The following is a 19,050-nucleotide window of genomic DNA, read 5'->3' as shown; positions in this document are numbered from 1 at the left end:
CAAATGCATGTGTGTTACTGTCACGGCTGTTACAAAACAGAACGACTTCTAAGTATATTTTAAGATATGCTTGGATGACTTGGATCACTAAATAAGGCTGGTATCTTTAACTACCGGCAGCATTTTTCCTGGTTATTTTTCTTTTAAAAAACGTACTGCTACATTTTTACCGGCACAGGGTTCTTTATAATGAGTCGACGGAGGATATCATGTAAAGAACTGGGGCAAGCTGATTGCCAAGGATGGCTCTACAAAAAGAAGGAAAAGGGAGCTTTCATTGGCAACAAATGGAAAAAGTTCTGGTGTGTGCTGAAGGAGTCATCGCTGTATTGGTACAGCAGTCAGCTGGTGAGTACCATATCTAATCACCTCTAGGGATGGATGAGAGGTATCTGCTGGGACCAAGATTAGGGGTGTTGGGGTCACAGTTTAATTACTTTGTTTCTCAGGCCAGACATAGAGGAAGCGTCTATATAGATGTGAAACATTCAGAAAACTATGTTTTCTAGTACAGTGAGTACTTGAGAGATGTTAATTTGCAGCTTGCTCTGCCCTTTGAAGAACTGATCTTTGCAAGCACTGCTGGCATTTGAATCTGGAAAGGTTTTCCTGGGTCATGTAGTTTGTAGACACTTGCTACCAAAACTGAAAGTGGGAATGTTTCCTGACTTTTAACTAGCTTGATTTTCAGAAGTCTGTCTCCTGCTTCTTTCTACATCTACTTCCATGCTGAGATTCATTTGTCTATTTGTTGTTATATTTTTTTTGCTTGTCTTTTTTTATTTTCTATTGCTTTTGTTTGTTTGTTTCTCTGTTTGAGTTGGTAGGGTTGCAGGTATTTGCACTGGCACTCTGTAGTGACTTTACATCTCATCTGACGTCTCACCCAGAACATTGTGATTAAAGGCTCTCATATTCAGCTGATTTTTAATGTCCTGCTTTAAAGAGTCAGTGCTAAAATTCAAATGTATAAGAAGAAACAGTATTTTGAACTAAAGATCCAGCTTTTTATTCAAGGAATGAGCTTTCCTCAGGACAGCTTGCATAGATTTCATTTCTCTTCCAGCTAACACAACCTGAACAGCCTACTCCATTTACAGTGTGAGTGGGAAATAGTCTGAGCCAAAGAACAATAGGCCCTGAATTTATGTAATCATCAAATAAACTAGGAATTAAAAACTAAAAGGGGGAAAAGTCACTCCAGAGTAACTCTGGATTCCCCTCTGTAGATGGCTGTGTTCTGCACCTGGCTGCAGTACTCAGGGTACTCTGCAGGTGTGTTTCACATGGGTTTCAGATGATTTTTCAATGCAAAGTTATGGCTGAGTGTAAGATCCAGTGGGTCCTAGGGATTAGCTGACTTGATTCCTGGTTGTTCGCTACAGCTCAGCTTGCTTGAGCAGATATGGTGTGTTATGTGCCCTTGGAAGATTCAGATATTGTTATTTATTTCATTTTCTTGCACTATTATTTCTAAAAAAGCTCCTATAGTATTCTAAGTATGGGCCGGCAGAGCCCAGAACTGAAGTGTTCAGAACATTAGCCAGATTCTCACATCACTGGTTGAAAATGAAAAGATTCAGAACAGGATTATGAACAGCCTTCAGATTTCCTAAATACAAAAAGGCTGCTCTGGAAATGAGGATATCCCTGATTTTGCAAGGGATGAAAGATTAAAGAAACCAGCATTATTAACCCTAGGGTGTTTTAACAAGTTAAACACTGTATGGATTTTTCCACAAGTTTATTCCTATAGCAATAATCCCCATCTCTCTACATATCTCATTCAAGGTACAAGTAAAAGAGGGAAAAAAGTATCTTTTCTCTGATGAAGAGTATTTCCTATTTTCCCTTTAGTTGCAACTTTATTGTGATAAAAATTTTAACAGACATTAAAAAATAATATAATGAACATTTAAAATTGACATGAAATAATGTTTTGGGTGGTAAAGTTAAAGCAACTCTACTGGTTGTGGGTTGTTTTGTTTATTTATTTATTTTTTAATTATTTTTGTGGTGTTTGGCAGTCTGATTGAGCTTCCTTTCAACACCAAGTGCAATGGTAACAGAAAGGTGAGCTGGCTGGCGGGTGGGCATGTTAGATGTGGAAAGTGCTGGGCTGGAAAGAAATATTTCTAAGGAGTAATCAAGATGGGAATAAACAAAATAATGAAGCAATATATGGCAAATGTTCCATTCTGGAGGAGAAAGGTGAATAGAGATCAGTGCAAAGTTCTCTTCTTCCTTTTATTTTAGTAAATTCCTCTCAGGATACAGGGAAGCCAGGGTTGTGCAGACCCCAGCTCCAAGGCTGCATTTGACACTTAGATGAACTCATTGTTTTAGTCCATATCTCCTCCCCTGTTTTTTACTTACTGCCCCAAAATAATGAATGTTGAAGAGCAGGTGGCAGCCTCATTCCAAGCAGCCATGTTCACTCTGAAAAGCTCATGCAGCTACGAAGTACTTCAGACTTCTCACCTATCACAGTACCTCTTGGAAGCGTGCTAGCTGGTAGCACCTCTTGCTTTCAACTTCTGCTTACTCTCACACACTATTATATGTTAAAAATCTAAAAGACAACTTAAAGTACAGCCTCTGCATAAATTTAGATTCAGGTGACATTTGCAGAATCACAGTTAACTGTAGGGTGCTGAAAGTAAGGGAGGTGTCCTTTGCTAAAATATACTTGCTTAAATTGATAAGACTAGAACTATGCTTAGTACCACTGCAGGAGTTACATTTAAATTTGACACACTGTATATTTAGAAAATTTTTCCCCTCAAGATTTATGAAGGAAAAAGAATAGTGACATTCTTACTGGTTTGTTTGCTATTTCTATTTACTTCTGTACCTGGCCTGCCTTTAGTACCTTCATCTTCAGTGGAGCTAATCCTTGGTCACAGCAGGACAATCAACAGAGCACACCTGGGTTTGTTGAAGAAGGATCCCTGCTTTTCACACACTAGAGACTTCTCATGGTGGGCCTCTCAATCTGAAGAAAAAGGCAGCGATGGAGGATGGGGTTGAGGTCAAGTGAACTGGGTTATGCTGACTGCTCGTAGCTCTGCCTGACCAGTTTCATTCCTGTGAGAAACAGGAATGTGTTTTGTTAGTGCCTGTGCAGAAACTGCAGTCAACCAGACACTGGCAACTGTAGCATAGCAACAGTGTGCTGGACCTAACCTTTTTTTTCTCTGATGGAGCTGGAGAAAATAAGGAGTGGGTGGTATTTTTAACTGAATATGTGCTATTGCAGGTTCAGGTGGGTAACCTCAGCTGACATCAGGTTCTTGGTGAAGTCTGTCTTGAGGAGGTTTCTGAAACTCTCGAAGTTTCTGTTGCCTGGGTTTAATCTGCCTTCGGTTCACACTGATTCTGGATCTTCCATATTAGGCAGAACGGAGGAGTCAATATAGGACACTTTGGGTGCCATTTGCTGACAGTAGCTCTTTCAGGTTAACTTGAAAAAAAGAAAAAAGAAAGAAAAAAAAAGCCACAGCCCAAAAGTCAAAAATAATAAAATGCTGAGGAGGGTCAGAAATTAAATACCAGGGTCAACCTCCTCATCTACTGAAAGGAAAGCATAGCACACAGAAAAATTCAAATAATCTTTTCAGTGTCTATCTGAGGTATTAAGATTCATGATGTTAGAGCATCTGTAGGCTCAGCAGGGCTGGGCAGGCTGCTCTGAAACATGTTCCCACACAAACTTGCTCTTTTTATGATGCACAGATGTTGTATGAGATAGATAAGCCCATACTGTCATTTATTTGCAGTGTGGATATTCCCACGGTCTGGGCAAGGAAAGCTGTATGGTGTAGCAGAAAACAGGGAAGGGCTCATTTTACAAGGGAGATATAGAAAAACATCAGAAAATGAATTTGAGCAGTCAGACTTTCTGGATGCATTCAGGAAAGCCAGACTCCTTGGACAGCTGCTTTTTTAGTGTTTGCTTCCCCTTTTTCACCACTGCTCTCCATAGTCATATGTCTTGAAAATGGGTTTAAAAAGGATGGTGTGTGATCCTGTCCACCCTTCAGTAGTTTTACTTCTTTCCTGTTGACTCATACTGAAAACCTTGAAGGAATCGGTACTTCTGCATATGAAGAGGGATAAAGGGTGAAGTTTAGCCAATATAATCCTGTTTTCCTGTCTGATTTTGTGCTTATTGCAGCTACCTGGATAATGCTGGCTGGAAAGTGGCAGAGGCCCAGACTCCTCTGCACCATGCACCTCTAGGATAGCTTGACTGGTTTTCCAATTGAGGTTGAACACAGTTTTGCAGGATGTGTTAATGATGGTTGTCATGGGGATACAACTGAAAAGAAATATAAATATGAAATCAAAGGGTTGCAGGCTGTGATCCACTGTCACTACTTCCCTTTGTTTCTTCTCCCTGCATTCACTTCATTTAAATTGGTCCCCACTCACAGAGCTTTGCCAGGAAATGTATAATTGCAATCTTTAAAAACAGGAACCTTTCTCCTTTGAGTCACAGTAACTGCTCGCATGCATGATACAAAGCCATTGATGTCAGCTGATAGTGCTGAGAGCTTTGTGGACGTCTGATCCAATATGTTACACAAATTATTCACAGCTCTGTAGGTTGTCTCACTTGGCAGAGAAAAAAAAAGACCAAATATGCTTGAGTACTGAACTGTTCTTGTAATGACCACGAGGTCTTCTGTGGGCAGTGCTGAAACACTGTGATGAAACCAACAGGAGTACCTAGAATTGCAGATCAGGACTGTTCTGCAATAATTACAGATTTTCACTTTTCAGCACTATTTATTTTTTAAGATGTTATGCATCTTTACATTCACTTCAAATATTGAGTAAGATCTATTAAATATTTTACCAAACCTCATAAATAAAAATGCTTACGATATATTTAGAAGCCAACTAAAAATGTTGTTTGCCTCTTTTGTTGGGTTTCTTCACTATGTTTCATTAATATAATTAATTTTTTATTTTTTCTCTTTTTTAGTGTTTTTTTTTTCCTCTTTCTGTCCCAAGAATTTGAAAAGGCAGTTTTGATTGCAAAAATTTTGTTTTTTACAATAAAGAACAGAAAAAGTTTTGCTTTGTATGTTAAGCAAACATGTAAAAAGCAAAGATCGCAACATGTAGCAGCATATTCTTTTTAACATCCTGACGGGACAGCAAACATGTCAATTTTAGTTCATAAAAATCACATTAAAGATAACATTTCAGATAAAAGTAAATTTTTAAAACACTGAAAGTGCAGAGAAGTCTTACAATGTTATGTTTATCCCTAAGATGATCAAGAAAATGACTTCCTAATATTTATTAGAAATTTTATTTTCTGACTCTAATGACATGAAAGTAAAAAACCCCATAATGCTTATATCCTGTTTTTTTTCCTCTCCTTCCCTTTGTCTGATAATAATGGAGCTACATATCCATCAAACATCTGTTTTCTATTACAAAGATGACACACCTGAGGTGTAATCAAGTAATGAAAAAAAGAAGTGGTTCCTACAGTTCATGCTGTTATCTTTCTTTCTCTCATACATGAAATGAAACACAAAAATTTTCTTATAAATAACTGTCAAATTGTGGATAGAATTAACACAAAGTAAAAGTGTGATGCACTGAACCTCATCCACTTTTTGCCACTGGAACATGCTAGATGCTACATAAGAGTGGAGATTTCTCAGTAGTAATACTGGTAAATGAAACCAAGGCCAACAGGTCTATTTCCATGAAAAAATTAAGTTCTTCTAAATTAGATGCTCGTTCAATGTGCAAGTGATTCAAGACCAAGTCCCATCTCTGCATAAATGGGAGCACCCAAGATGTGTCCCCACATTTTGTTAGTGCAACTGATTTAATGGCCCAGTACATAATCTGAACGCTCTAATTCTTGTACGAAGTACTTATCTAGTGTGTGGACTACTTCTCCTCATGCATGCCTGTGCAGCATCCAGGTGCAGACTAAACTATTTACTGGTGAAGATGTAAAATATAAATCTCTGTTATGAATATTTAATACATGTAAACTAGACAAATGATTGTTATATTGTGATTTACCCAATTTAAAAGAACAGATACACAGAGGTACTGGGAAGCCACCCAGTGTACACCCATTCTGTGTCCATATTTAACTTCCTAGAGGTTTATACTTTAAGAGTTAAAAATCAAAGTCTTGTCTTGATGAACACCTTTTTATAGTCTTTTCATATTCATGCATAATCTGATTTCAGTTGCTGTCAGTCATCTCTATTTATCCTGTCTTTGCAATTGTTGTGTATTTTTTACCTTTGTTAACTTGGTGTACATTTTCAGAATTGTAATGTGGCCAGGGATAAAGACCGGGAGTAGTAAAGAATTGATTTAGGAGTGAATGTTTTCTGCCTTTTAAAATGTATTTTTTGTTGTTGTTGTTTTGTTCATTTAATGTCACTGTATGCAGCAGGATTTTGTCTATGTAATTGTCCCTCTTAGGAGCAGTCCTTGTCTCTTGTGGCTGATTAGGTGAATGTAGATAGATGTAGTAAAAGAAGATATTTCAGCTGTAGGCAGCAAGAATGTGGATTTGAGGCCTACAAATAGCTTCAGGACTGCTGATGCTGCTCTAATAGAGTCCACTGAAGCACCAGAGGTGTTACTGCTTCATTTTCCATGTGTTCACAATGCTTGGTTGGTCTCTTTGTTGAACTATATCATGTGATTATGGATTGCTGCAAAGGAGTTTGGTTCCTCTAACTGTTGCTTTTAGTCCTGGTTTAATCAAAACCTAGATTTTGTCCTTCACTGCTTTAGATTCTGTGTTAGACTTACAGCACAATCATACATCTTAAGTAAGAGTACTCAAGAATAACAAACAACAAAAAAAATATACCTAGTGGTCAGGAAGTGGGCTGATCTATCTCAGAATTGCTATATGATTTGAAGATTCTTCCTTCTTCAGATTATTTGATACTTGGAGGTGAATAACAAATCCTATTCTCACACTCTCATGCAGACATGAGTGGTGGCTTTCTATTACACAGGACTTGCATGAAGGGTAGCTGGTGTAGGAACAGTTCTTTTGTTCAAATATCAGATAAAACATAGAGTGTTAGTGTATCCCCATGGTGATGAGAACGTATTTTTATAGTATAAAAAAGCTAAAAAAAAAAAAAAGAAGTTAAAAACAAGCATGTTAAATAACATTAAAAATTGGAGTCTGGTAGTTGATCTGGCTCTGTTTATTAACTGCAGGCTGAAAAAGCAGAAGGTTTTATCAGACTTCCAGACTTCAGCGTGGACAGAGCAACGGAGTGCAAAAAAAAGCAGTAAGTTTGTCTCAGCACTAGTTTTTCATGATTTTTTATATTGATGAAAAGTATTGTATTTCAGTAGCACCTGACAGTGAAACTGCGGGGAGCTCTTCTGTGTTGTATAAATAATGAGATGTTCAATATGTTGCTGAAAAAAACCCAACACATATAATAAATATGTTTTTGAAAATTCTCTGGCAGATGTGCTCTACTAAAACTGCAATTAAAAAGTAAAACAGTGTGCCAATTTATTATTACTATTATTGTTGTTTTCTTTTTCTTTGTTCACTGAATAAACAACAATCTATCTTATATGCCTTCTCTTGGGTAGGGAGTTCAACAGTGATTCAAATAATGATGCTTACATTTCAGTGGAGACTATTTGTTAGACTGCTGTGGTACAGCTTTGGGCTACACTTGAAGTCTCAGTTTGTGCATAGAACGAAAACTTTGTTTACCAGTGAATGCAACTGAAAACACTCCCTCCAAACTCCATGTGCAGCATTGATTCCAGCTGCTTATGAGTACTCATCAAGAGTTTGGAGGAGTGTTGCTGCTGTCCAAAGCCTTTTTTGTTCTGGTCACATGCTGTGCTGAGCTGTATACGTTCCTGAGATTAAACGAGTCCCCCATGGAAAGGGGCCAACAATCTTGAATACTAGGAGCTCCAGCTTGTTTTGTCAGAAGGAACATGGTTGAGTCATAACACAGCACCAGGAGAAATCATTTTCCTTCACTTCTGTAGCTGCTGGCTCTCTGTGACTGAGATGGAAATACATTTGTTGTTTTCTTATATAGAGTAAGTTAGTAGAAGGTTGTGAGGACTGATCTGGTTGCTTGGTCAGTTGGGGCCCTGCCAAACAGTGTGTACTTCCACAGGACAGTGTCAGGTCACAAGGAACATACAAAGAAAACTATGCAGTCTCAGAGCCAGAGACAGTGTTTTACAAGGAAAATGACTCTAGAAAGTACTATTGATGGATATTCAACTAAAGCATGGTCTGATGCTGAGTCAAATGGGTGTTACAAATGAGTACGGCACAAAAGTAGCGTTGTCTTAAGGGACATTATCTGTAGTCAGAACAGATCATGCCCCACTGGAAATGTGCCAGAAAATAAGGAATGCTGAAGACTTTTCTTTCATTTTACACCACTGTTAGAACAATATAGAAGAGGTATATGTTGGTCAATATTTAAGGTAATAATGCTTTTTTTTTTTTCTGAGTTGGCACTTACCTCGCAAGGCAGCTTTAAGAACAAGCACACTGGATCAGACCAAAGCAGTCCAACCTGGTATACTGCCTTCTGAATTGGCCCAATGTAGGTGCCTAGCAAAGATTAGAGGAAAAGAGAAAACTTACAGTGCTGATTCCTTAAAATGCTCCTCCATACTCCAAACAATTTACCAATTAGAAGCTTTCTGAGTCAGAAGTAGGTTACTGTATTTATTAACCTTTGGTAATTTTCACCACTTTGAATAAAGGCTGATTGAACAGCATTCATAGGAAACTGCTTCTTTGGTGACTCCTAAAACCTGTAATGGAAAAAAACAGCAAAGTGCCAGTCCCTATTTACCCACTGTATGCCATGAATGTCGTTACTGTATCATACCCCTCTTCTTTTTACCATTAGTTCTATATGCTGTGGGTTCTTAGCTTGATTAATCACACATAGAATCTACCTTGGATCTTGGGTCATCTTTGGCACTTGTTTTGAACCTTTCTCAAGTTTAGTTTATCTTTGAGTTGGAATACATATATTCAAGATATCGACACACAACAGAAGTATGGAGTAGCATAATGAAAGCTTTTGTTTTATTCCTTATTCCTTCCTTTTTTATTCATGCATTTCATATTGAATGCTATGTGACCTAGGAAATGAGCTAAAAATAATCTTGAATTTTAAGGAAATAATTGTGTGGATGTATAGGCTGATCTGGATTAATATCATGGAATGAATAAATTAAATACTTTAAATTGTTTGGCTACTTTTTCTTATGTAAAGTAATTTTCTTCATCACTTTTTTTTTTTTTTTTTTTTTTCCCCTTCAAGTGCTATTAAGATCAGCCACCCACAGATCAAGACATTTTATTTTGCTGCAGAAAATGTTCTGGAAATGAACACGTGAGTAGAGTGACTGGCCCTGTTTCATCCTGTCTTGTATCTGAAAATACTTTGAAAGTTCATTCTGTCACTGTTGAATAGTTGTTGATGAAGTTCTTCAGGGTATTACTATGTTTTTGTTTCTTTGTTTGTTTTTTTCCCCATCACTAAATAGAAGTAATATATTACTACTTGTTCACTAATAGAGCTGAAATCAGTATCTCATTATTAGCATAACTTTTCAACCAGAATGCAAATATTTGAAGGAATTCCTTTCCACTAAAGAGGTGCAAAGATTTTTTAGCAAGTTCATCACCTTGGAAGAAACAAGGGAAGAGAGGAAAATGAGGAAAAGAAAATTAAGAAAAGCAGAGGAAAAGCTTTGCCCCAGAGATGATCTTTTGCTTGATTTCATAACAGCATGTCAGTTAAGGAGTGTTAGAGGGATATAAAGAATTGGTTTTTGAACTTTAATTAAACATTACTTCACTTCCAAACTTTGTTACAGTCTTTATGTCAGTTTAGACATTTTCTTTCCACAAATGTCTGTAGGAACAACAGCTCAACAACTATTGAGCTATCAGAATTAGATATCACTTGCAATTGATCCAGTTTGGATGAATTTGTATACATCTCATATCTTTTTTTTTTTATTTATTACTTCGGAACGTAGTCTGTTCACAGTGCTATTTCTTTAAATGGCAAAAACACCAAACCAGATACAAATCCGTGTAGTTGAGATAGGAAGACAGATAGATCATGCCAGATTTTAATCTTGGCTGTGCTGGTGACTTTTGTGAGATTCTTCATTCTGGAGACCTCATAGCTCTTCAGCACAACAGAAAGGAAAGCTGTTGAGAGAAGTGTGAGAATTTCTGAAATAACTACAGAGACAAAGAACAACTGTACTACAGTAGTGCATGCACATTTCTATTCAATAATCTGTACTGTATACATACATATATAGATATACATATACACACATACACATATACATATATACATATACACATGTACATATAGATGTAAGAGCCTGCTGCCTCTTGCCACTTGGAGAAGCCCAGAGCTTGCAGTTGGGGAAATGACTTTCTATTTCTGTATGGCTGTATTTCCTACCAGAGTTCCTCAACACAGCTGAGAGGAAGGTGGGCTGAGTAAAACTGAAAATGGCCAGAAGTACTTCTGTAGAGAAACTGACTGACTGAGAGAGAAGGATGGATGTAGGGAGGAAAAAAATAGTGGAGCTAATGGAGGACATGTGAACATTAACAGCTAGTTTAGAGCCCAGATGGAAATAGTCAGTGTCTTAATGACAATTTGGAAATGTTTAGTCTCATGTAAGTGAGTAATTGAAATCTACAAAGGTGTCTCCTTTCTTATACCCCAGAATGATTTTCTTCAAACTCCACTTCTAGAGTAAATTTCATACTGGCTGAAAGCTAAGTATCCTAGCACTGGAGCAGCTTGTACTCTACTGTACTACCCCTAATTCCTCACTGTTGTAACTGATGATGTTTTCCTTGGCAAAGTATAATATACATGGATTTAATACATAAAGTACATGCATACTCACGCATATGTCAAAACAGACTAAAAGACATCTGTTCACTTGGCTCCATTCCCATGCATACATATGTATGTGAGTGGTTCCAATGAAGCTGCTGAGGCATTCTTGTATGTTGAGTTACTTGTGTACTTAAATACTTGGTAGATCATGACCTTTTGCAACTCCCTATGTGTATATATCTATTAAGACACAGTGAGTTTATTAATTTAGTAATTTACTTTTTAATTCAGCATTTATTTGTCATAGTAATGCAAACATGAAGAGCAAATTTTACAGAGATTGCGCTTTTTTTTCCCTTGAAATTTTTATGCAGCTCTATTGTTTATATAACAGTCTAAAAATCCAGTTGCATTACCATTGTTCTAAACAGATTTTTTTTCAGTATTCCAGTACTTCAGTATAATCAAGATCCAGTACCATACTTTCTCCAAGTTATGAATTCTAGTTGCTGCCCTTCTTGCATTCCGTATTTAGGCCTTGAGGTTTTAATCTGAAAGACCTGAGCTTTTTTAATTGTTAGTTTCTTAACAGGTGGGCAGTTCCAAATGACTTAAAAGCAAACACAGTGCACAAAAGCTATTTTCATGTGCAGCTGACCTCATCTTCTGTGGCTCTTTTGCCTTTTGCATTACCTTAGTTGAAAGATAAGTAAGTCACTGATATTGCATAATAACAATTTTGCTTTTCTTTAGCTTCCAGAAATGCAGCTTTTTGGTCATCAGGAGTGCTTTTTTCCTCAACATGAGGAGGAAAAAATATCCCAGGCAACTAGTCCTGCTCTTCAGGTCCAGTCTGAGAAGAACACAGGGGCTGTAAAACAGAACTACACAGCTTACTGTAATATTTGATTGACAGAAATCCATATATAGAAAAAGAATGTTCTTGGTAGTCTATTACATATTACAAGGTGGGCCTGTGAGATGATCAGTGCATTTCTCCTTCTATAGGCAACTTTATCCTACACAGTTATTAAAAGGAATGGAAAAGTTAGTGATCCGGTCATAGGTGTTTCCCTAGTAAATTCTGAGATATAGAAGGAAACTCTAACATTCAGACTTTGGGTTAATGAATATACATGTTGAAAGGGGAAAAATAGTCAAAATAGCATGTAAAGATTGCTAATAATGTATCCTCCCTTTTTCAAAGACAGGTGGCTTAGCAAGTTGGGGGTGGCTGTAGATCCTCAGGCACCCAATGGAAAGAGCGAAGAAGGTATGTTTCTAAAGACAGTTTTTGTGTCTAATCGGATGATGTCCTTCACAGTTTTTGATGGGCCAAATCTGGGTTACGTAGCCCAGCAATGCCACTGACACAGCACAGAGGAACTATAGAAACACTGGTGAGACACGGTATCTCTGAAAAGGGCCTCCTGATCTTTTGCACTGTATTGACTGAGCTGAGAGTTGTAAAACCCAACTTGAAATAAGAGAGACAAAAAAATATTAATAAAAACAAAATATGACACAGATATTTTGTCACAGGTGCTCCAGGATCTGTCATAAGAGGGTTTCTGAAACCCACTGACATATGTGTGGATGTGCCCTTGCAGAGGCACTACTGTTACAGCCACTTTTCTGCTACCAGCAACTTGATTATCCCCTGTGAGTCACACACTGCAACCCTTCAGGATGCTTTTTAGTGTATCAGAAACAGCTGTTACCAAGAGTTCCTCAAGAATACATCATTCACAAAGCCTTAGAGTTTGATATGGGCTGTACTGTAGCCATTCTCAGTTCTCAGTGCTAAGATGTGAAAGCACATGCTTTTAGTAAACAGAACTACAGTCTTGCTGTTAAAAATCCTATGACTTTCCAAGCAGTATGAGAGAAAGTTTTTATTTTGTTAGCATCTTAGAAACTTCTCTCCAGTGTGGAAAATGTTTCTCTCTCGTAACTTAATGTTTTTCTCCTTACACTATGGTTATTATAACCCTAAAATTACATGTATGGCAACACTAATTTAATTAGAAGATAAGGCAATTACATCTGATTGGATAATATTACAGATCTGAATGGCTGGTGCATGCTTGCAGATTTCACAGAGGGAAGTGATCTTTTTCAGTGATAATGGACAGACCCTGGGAATAGAATGCATAACTTTGTGACCTCCTCTTCTTGTGTGTCTGGTTTTGTCAATGATTAGTACTTCACATAATCCACTGTTAAAAAGTAGCTGAGAGGTGCTGGAAGATACCTCCTACTGCTACGCACGTAACTGAATAATATGACTGCTTCTCTGCCACCTCTCAAGAGATTCTGGGTCTCTGTCAGCTTGTTTTGTTTGGTTGGTTTTTTTTTGGTTTTTTTTTTTTTTTTTACTTTCAGTATGTTCAGTCTGAAAATACTGTGTCTACTTTTATGGCTAGCTCTGAAACTGTACTGCTGTGCCATGCAGCATGCCAAGTTACCTGGTGGTGACAAAGGTCTCTTGAGGGTGTCTTATGGTTTCCAAAGCATCATGTAAGCAATCTAATTCTTCCAGAATAATAGCCAAAACTGTAACACCTGTTGCCAGCTTCAGGAGAATTTACTGGTTACAGAGATTAAGAGGCAGCATCTGCTATGAGCAACAGGTCTCTACAAGTTCTGTCGCAGATGGTGTAGCATTTCATTTAAAGGCTGAGAAGGAAGGAAAGAAGATTAGCTTCTTAGTAGTGAAGCTATCTAGAGCAGCGACACCTAGTGTTGTCAACTATAGCAAGCTTTTTTAAAAAATAATAAAAAAGTAGAAAATGTTTTTATGAAGCAGTAGGGTATTATCAAGGGTGGGTTAATTTTCAGCATAGGAGACACTACCATCTTATAGTCCACAACATTCTACTTCGTGAACTTTGGTGAGCACAGCACTGTGAGGAAGAAATGAGTTTGCTTTAACACTTTTCATTTGCTCATTTTCCATGTCTGCCTCAGAATGTTATAGTGAAAGTGAACATGATGACCCAGAAATAACAGACACACCACCTTCCCCATACGTGGCCCAGTCATCACCTCCTCAGTTGGTAAGTATTACCATAATTAGGTTTTACTTTGTAGCTGAAACAAATTATTTTCCAGGTGATGGACTACCAGTTAGTCTGGAGACTTTCTCTCTGTGTGCCTGTGAGGTATGGATGCACTGTTTCCTCTCACTTCTGCCTTGTGATGGTTCATGCAAGTATTGTAGCCTGCATTGCCTCACACTGGCAAGAATACCTCTTTTGGAGGAAGGCATATTTGCTTTGTTTGGGAATTGAAGGTGTTACTCTGCTTCATAAGCGTTTTGTGTCTTTTCTTTATGAGGTTTTTAACATGCTACTGTAATGTAGTCTTCACAATATTTGTATTTCTTAATTCAATCCAAAATCTCTTGTTTTGTAATGCTGGTAGCATCATACAACAGATTTAAGTTTTTGAGTGAGATGTTTTTTAGAAGGCTGAATTTGAAAATGTTTTTTGCAGCGAAGAGGAGAGGTGAAAGGCAAGAGGTGTCTTCTAACAGGAATTATGGCAGTTCTTTCCCTCTATACCTCTGAAAAGGAGATTAGAAAAAAGAAAATAATTATACTCCCAAAATCTGTGCTTTGTTATGGAACATGTCCAGGACATTCCCTACTTCCTAGCTTTTTTACACAAATTACAAAACGTAACATAAACCCTCACTCATGTAATCCGGTGTGTCTCCTATTTGCCTGTTATTCTTGTCACACTATTGATGCTCTTAATAGTGATCTCATCTCTTCTGACATGAGCTTCAAGGTACAAGGTTTATTTAATTCAATATTAGAACATGAATAATTTGGTCTGGGATGGTAATACAACTGAAATGAAGAATCTGGAGTTCAAGCCTTTCCCTCTTCCAGCTGAAAGTTAAATCTAGGCATATTCAGTAATATGCTTGATACCAAATGATCTTATTGCATCTCATGTATGAACAAAAAATGCAGTAGCTTCCTTGTTGGTGTGGTAGAGGTTCTTGTACTGGTACCTTAAAATGATATCCAGTGATTTGGGTGGTTATGTGGGCAGTAAAGAAAGAGCAAATCTGAAAAACATAGATGAGCTGGAGAAGCTTGCATGAACACAGTCAATAATAAATGCACAGATCTGACTGTCTGGCAATATTTAGATAGCTCACATAAAGCTTGGGGTCTATGTCATGTTGTCATCTATTTGCCCCATCTGTTTTTGTCAGATAAGTCAGTCTTCACTTCCTCTCCTTAAACAGTTGTGCAGCATGAATCACTGTAAAACAGTCCACCTGGCACTTGGAGGATGCTCTATATAATAGAATTCTTTACTGCCTGTATTAACTGAAAGTTAAATGTGGCCAAGTGGCTATAAATATTGGAGAATACAGGAAACTTGACAATATATCTCCAAGAGTTATTTTGGGCTGAAGGCCGATAATGGAGCATCTTGAAATTTATACTTCAATGGCTCGGCTTCAGGAGACAGTAGATGTCTTTCCCGTCTGCTCACTTCAGAATGAACACAGGAATTTTTCCAGATGATGAGTTTTAAGCAGGTGCTATTTCTCAGTTTGCTATTTTTCTGGCTTCCTGCTACTTGTCAGCCTGTAGCTGCAGAGGTGATCTCTGGTTGTCTTCCTCCTGTATGCTCCTCTTGAGAGCTGCCCTCAATGCTTTAGCATGGGACATGTGGGAAACAGGCAACAGTGCAGGTACTTGAGGGGTGCTGTTTCCTCAGCCCTTCCTCTTGAAAGTCATCTTCTCTCCAGTAACTATGTCTAGCTGCTGATTTCCCATCTCCTCACCCCTATGGATGAATGTTAGTATCTCCTCAACAAATCATTCAGATTTTCACCCCAAGGAATGGAAACTGGAAAGAGCCCCATTTGCCACTGGTCTGCTCTATGCTCTGAAGGTACAACTCATTTGGATACTCAAACTGAACTTGAGTCTTTTCAGTTTGCTACTGGCAAACACATCTGTGCTGGAAACTCAGGCTGGACTTTTATTTTAGACTTTTATTTTTTCCCCAGTTATAATTCTGGCTTCCAAATGCCAAAGGAATTTTGCAAAATTGGAACTAGGAGCTATGGACATTTTAATCAAATCTATAATGTCTTAAGTGGAAGGGCCTCCAAGCTTCTTGAGATCAACTCCAGCTTGGAAGCTGTTAGTCTGGATCCCAGGTGCAGATTCTGTTACATTTTAGGGCAGTAAACAGTTTGCTGTACTTCCTGAAAGAAACTTCAGGGGCTGTTCGGTTTTCTGCTGATAAAAATGCTTTGAAACTTCAAAAGCAAAAGTGGTGATCATGAGCTTTCTAGTTTTATGAGTATTTGTGGGTATTGTGAAAGAAAAAAGCAAAGGAAGGAACATCTGTAGGACAAAAGCTTAACTGATCATCTGCGTTAATTTCTCTGCATGTGAATGGCTCAAAAATCAGCAGCTCTATCAAGATAACAGATTGCAGCATTTCTAAAATAGCAGTTGAGGTGTTTCATGGTGATAATTTTTTTTCTCTAAATAAATGCCTGGAGACACACTGATCTGCAGTGGAATCCCTAAGATCTGCCAGCTCAGGCATCTGCTTTTGAAGGTGTTCCCATAAAGAGATTTATTATTACATGTATGATTACAAAACATCCACAGGAATAACTCTGTTTCTTAGGTAACATTTGTCATGTCAAGAAAAACATGTATGCACGATGTGTGTTGAAAAAGGGAAATATGTTGTGATAGTCTGCTTTATTCTTTCACATTTTGTTTTGTTTTTTAATTTATTTAACAAAAAATGAAACTGAAACAAAAAATATATAACAGAAACAAGAAATTCCATTCATTGAGGCGGTTTTTGTTTCAGCATTGCTTTCTTTTTACGTGCAAGAATGCAAATAAATAAATAAATAGAAGTGGGATCTAACATCTTCCTATTAAGACTTTAACTAACTGAAATTAAAAGGACAACACCATATGAACAACATCTTTTAATTTTTGGTCTATATGGCTGTATGAATTCTCTATGTGGTGCTCAGGGACATGATTAAGTAGTAGGTTGTTAGGGGTAGTATGGTTAGGTTACAGTTGGACTTGATGATCTTTAAGGTCTTTTCCAACTGAGAAATTCTGTGATCCAACAATTTGTCTTCTCAGGATGAACTCTTGGATAGATGAACAGGTCACCTGTGTTCACAAGGGCATTTTTGTTACTCATATGTGTAGTTCAAGAAAACTCCTTCTTGCCCATTGCTTTAGGATGAGTATGTGAAGATTTCTTTTTAAAATAAAACATGCAACTAAAACACAGCGTTGCACTTATTGTAATAGGGGGTGTAAATAAGATCTAGTCCTGTAGAGTTTATAACAGTCTGGAAGAATATCTTTGAAAATTTAGAGAAATGAAGAAAGTGCTGCAAACAAATGGTGAGTCACAGTCAACTCATTTGATGAAGTGACTGATAGCTACATGAGACTACTAGATTAGAAACACGGGGAAATGATCTCACACTTCTTAATGTAGAAAGGAAGTAGTATGCATTACTGCAACACTGAATTGCAGAAGCTTTTATAGCATAAATAATAATAATAATAATAATAAATCACTCAGTTTATTTTGTATATGAGTACACGTTATTTCTAATTTACCAGTGGATTATTGATAGATATTCCAAGCTTGCTCCTTTACTGCATTTACAGCTTGTTTGGGTTTTTCTAGCAACACCATTTTGCTAATTATCAGCACTTCCAGTTTAGTTATCATCTACTTTAGTACTTACAGAAACTACGTATTTTCTTCTCTAATTTTTCCTTATGTGGAATCACACATCTATTATGCTGTCATGGAGTTATCTTGATCTATCTATGTCCATGACAGGGCAACAGTAGGCCTGTGGGCCCCCAGACCACCCCAAAAATGGGAAGGGAGAAGGGGAAGGGTAGGGAGATGGGAGCTGGGCTCAAGGAAACAAACACAGCAGCCATAACAATCTAAGGAGGAAAAGTTATTTTACTAATTATGATATCAGGATGCCAGATAACATAATATAATACAATGTAATTAAAACTGAGGCTAATAATTCAAATAAAAGAAGAGAGAGAGAGAGTTTTCCGAAGACCACAAAGCCTACTTTGAAACTGAAGGCGCCACGGCTTGGAAGCACACCCACAGCTGCTGACAGGCAGTGAGAGAGCGAGCGAGAGTCACTTCCATGACGCATTTCCCTCTCTGACTGTGAGGTCCTCTGGGATGTGTTTTCTTCTCCTCTGTGCTCCACAGATGGTATGATGTGGCATACCAATAGCAAAAATTACAAAACCATGACTTATACCCTCCCTCATTTACTGCCTTGTTCCTGAAGGTGACAGTTAGCTGTCTCTGAGCCCTCGTTAGTTGTGAGGCAGGTTGATGAGTACAACATGGAGAACCCTAAGATGCACTTAATTTTGATGCATCTCTAGTGAAATCTGGATCCCTTTTCAGATTCACTTCCTCAAATATAAGTCTTGGCAGGTGAATGAGCAGCACAAATCTTGTACCATTCCAATTTTTATGCCATTGTGGAGCCATGGCTGCCTGTTTTTATCTTGTCACCATTACTTACCAGCCTTCTTGGCAAATATTTAGTCCCTTGCATGGATGGGTTAAAATACTTTTAGTTGTTGAGTTCATTTCAATTCTGCTTTAACATTCCTTGTGCTGTCTATCTGTGGTTATGGCACTGATGGATTTACTAAACACTTCAAAACAGCTTGATATTCTATGGTTCAATGCCTAATTTGGTGTTTTTCTTCTGTACCCTTGATTAGAGAAATAAAGTGAATGGAAAAAAGAGTGAAAATAACTATGAGATACAAACAAATGCACTCAACTTGGTATTATTTTCTTGCCCTTTTGTTTTTAGGCCTTCAAAATTTTTTTTAGTTTTATTTCTAGTTTCCTTGTGACTTAATTTCTGAAGTTGTGACAGATTGGTTGCCTTGCTTTGAGCTTGTTTGGTTGGATAATCAACCATATAGTTAGTTTTTTATTAGCTGTCATTTCAGTTGCATATCTATAAGGTGTAGAGCTTAGGAAAAATAATAACTTGGAAAAACTTTCTTTTTCTTTTTTTTTCTTTTTTTTTTCTTTTTTTTTTTCTTTTTTTTTT

At 37.5% G+C, this 19,050-nt stretch overlaps 1 protein-coding gene across 13 annotated transcripts in view; it reads left to right on the top strand.

Moving 5' to 3' along the window:
• Positions 1–19,050, top strand: part of IPCEF1 (interaction protein for cytohesin exchange factors 1) — a 68,973-nt gene that overhangs the window by 35,155 nt on the left and 14,768 nt on the right. For all 13 annotated transcript variants that reach the window (XM_015858211.2, XM_015858210.2, XM_015858206.2 and 10 more), the window contains 5 exons: positions 179–348; positions 7,231–7,304; positions 9,342–9,413; positions 12,110–12,171; positions 13,869–13,957. In XM_015858211.2, coding sequence (XP_015713697.1) covers positions 179–348; positions 7,231–7,304; positions 9,342–9,413; positions 12,110–12,171; positions 13,869–13,957 — 467 coding nt within the window. The remainder of the gene's footprint in view (positions 1–178; positions 349–7,230; positions 7,305–9,341; positions 9,414–12,109; positions 12,172–13,868; positions 13,958–19,050) is intronic.

This window comes from Coturnix japonica, chromosome 3, assembly GCF_001577835.2.
Source record: "Coturnix japonica isolate 7356 chromosome 3, Coturnix japonica 2.1, whole genome shotgun sequence".
In the NCBI taxonomy this organism is placed as follows: Eukaryota; Metazoa; Chordata; class Aves; order Galliformes; family Phasianidae; genus Coturnix; species Coturnix japonica.
Note: the sequence above shows the minus strand (reverse complement) of the source record. Positions and strands in the feature narration are given on the sequence as shown.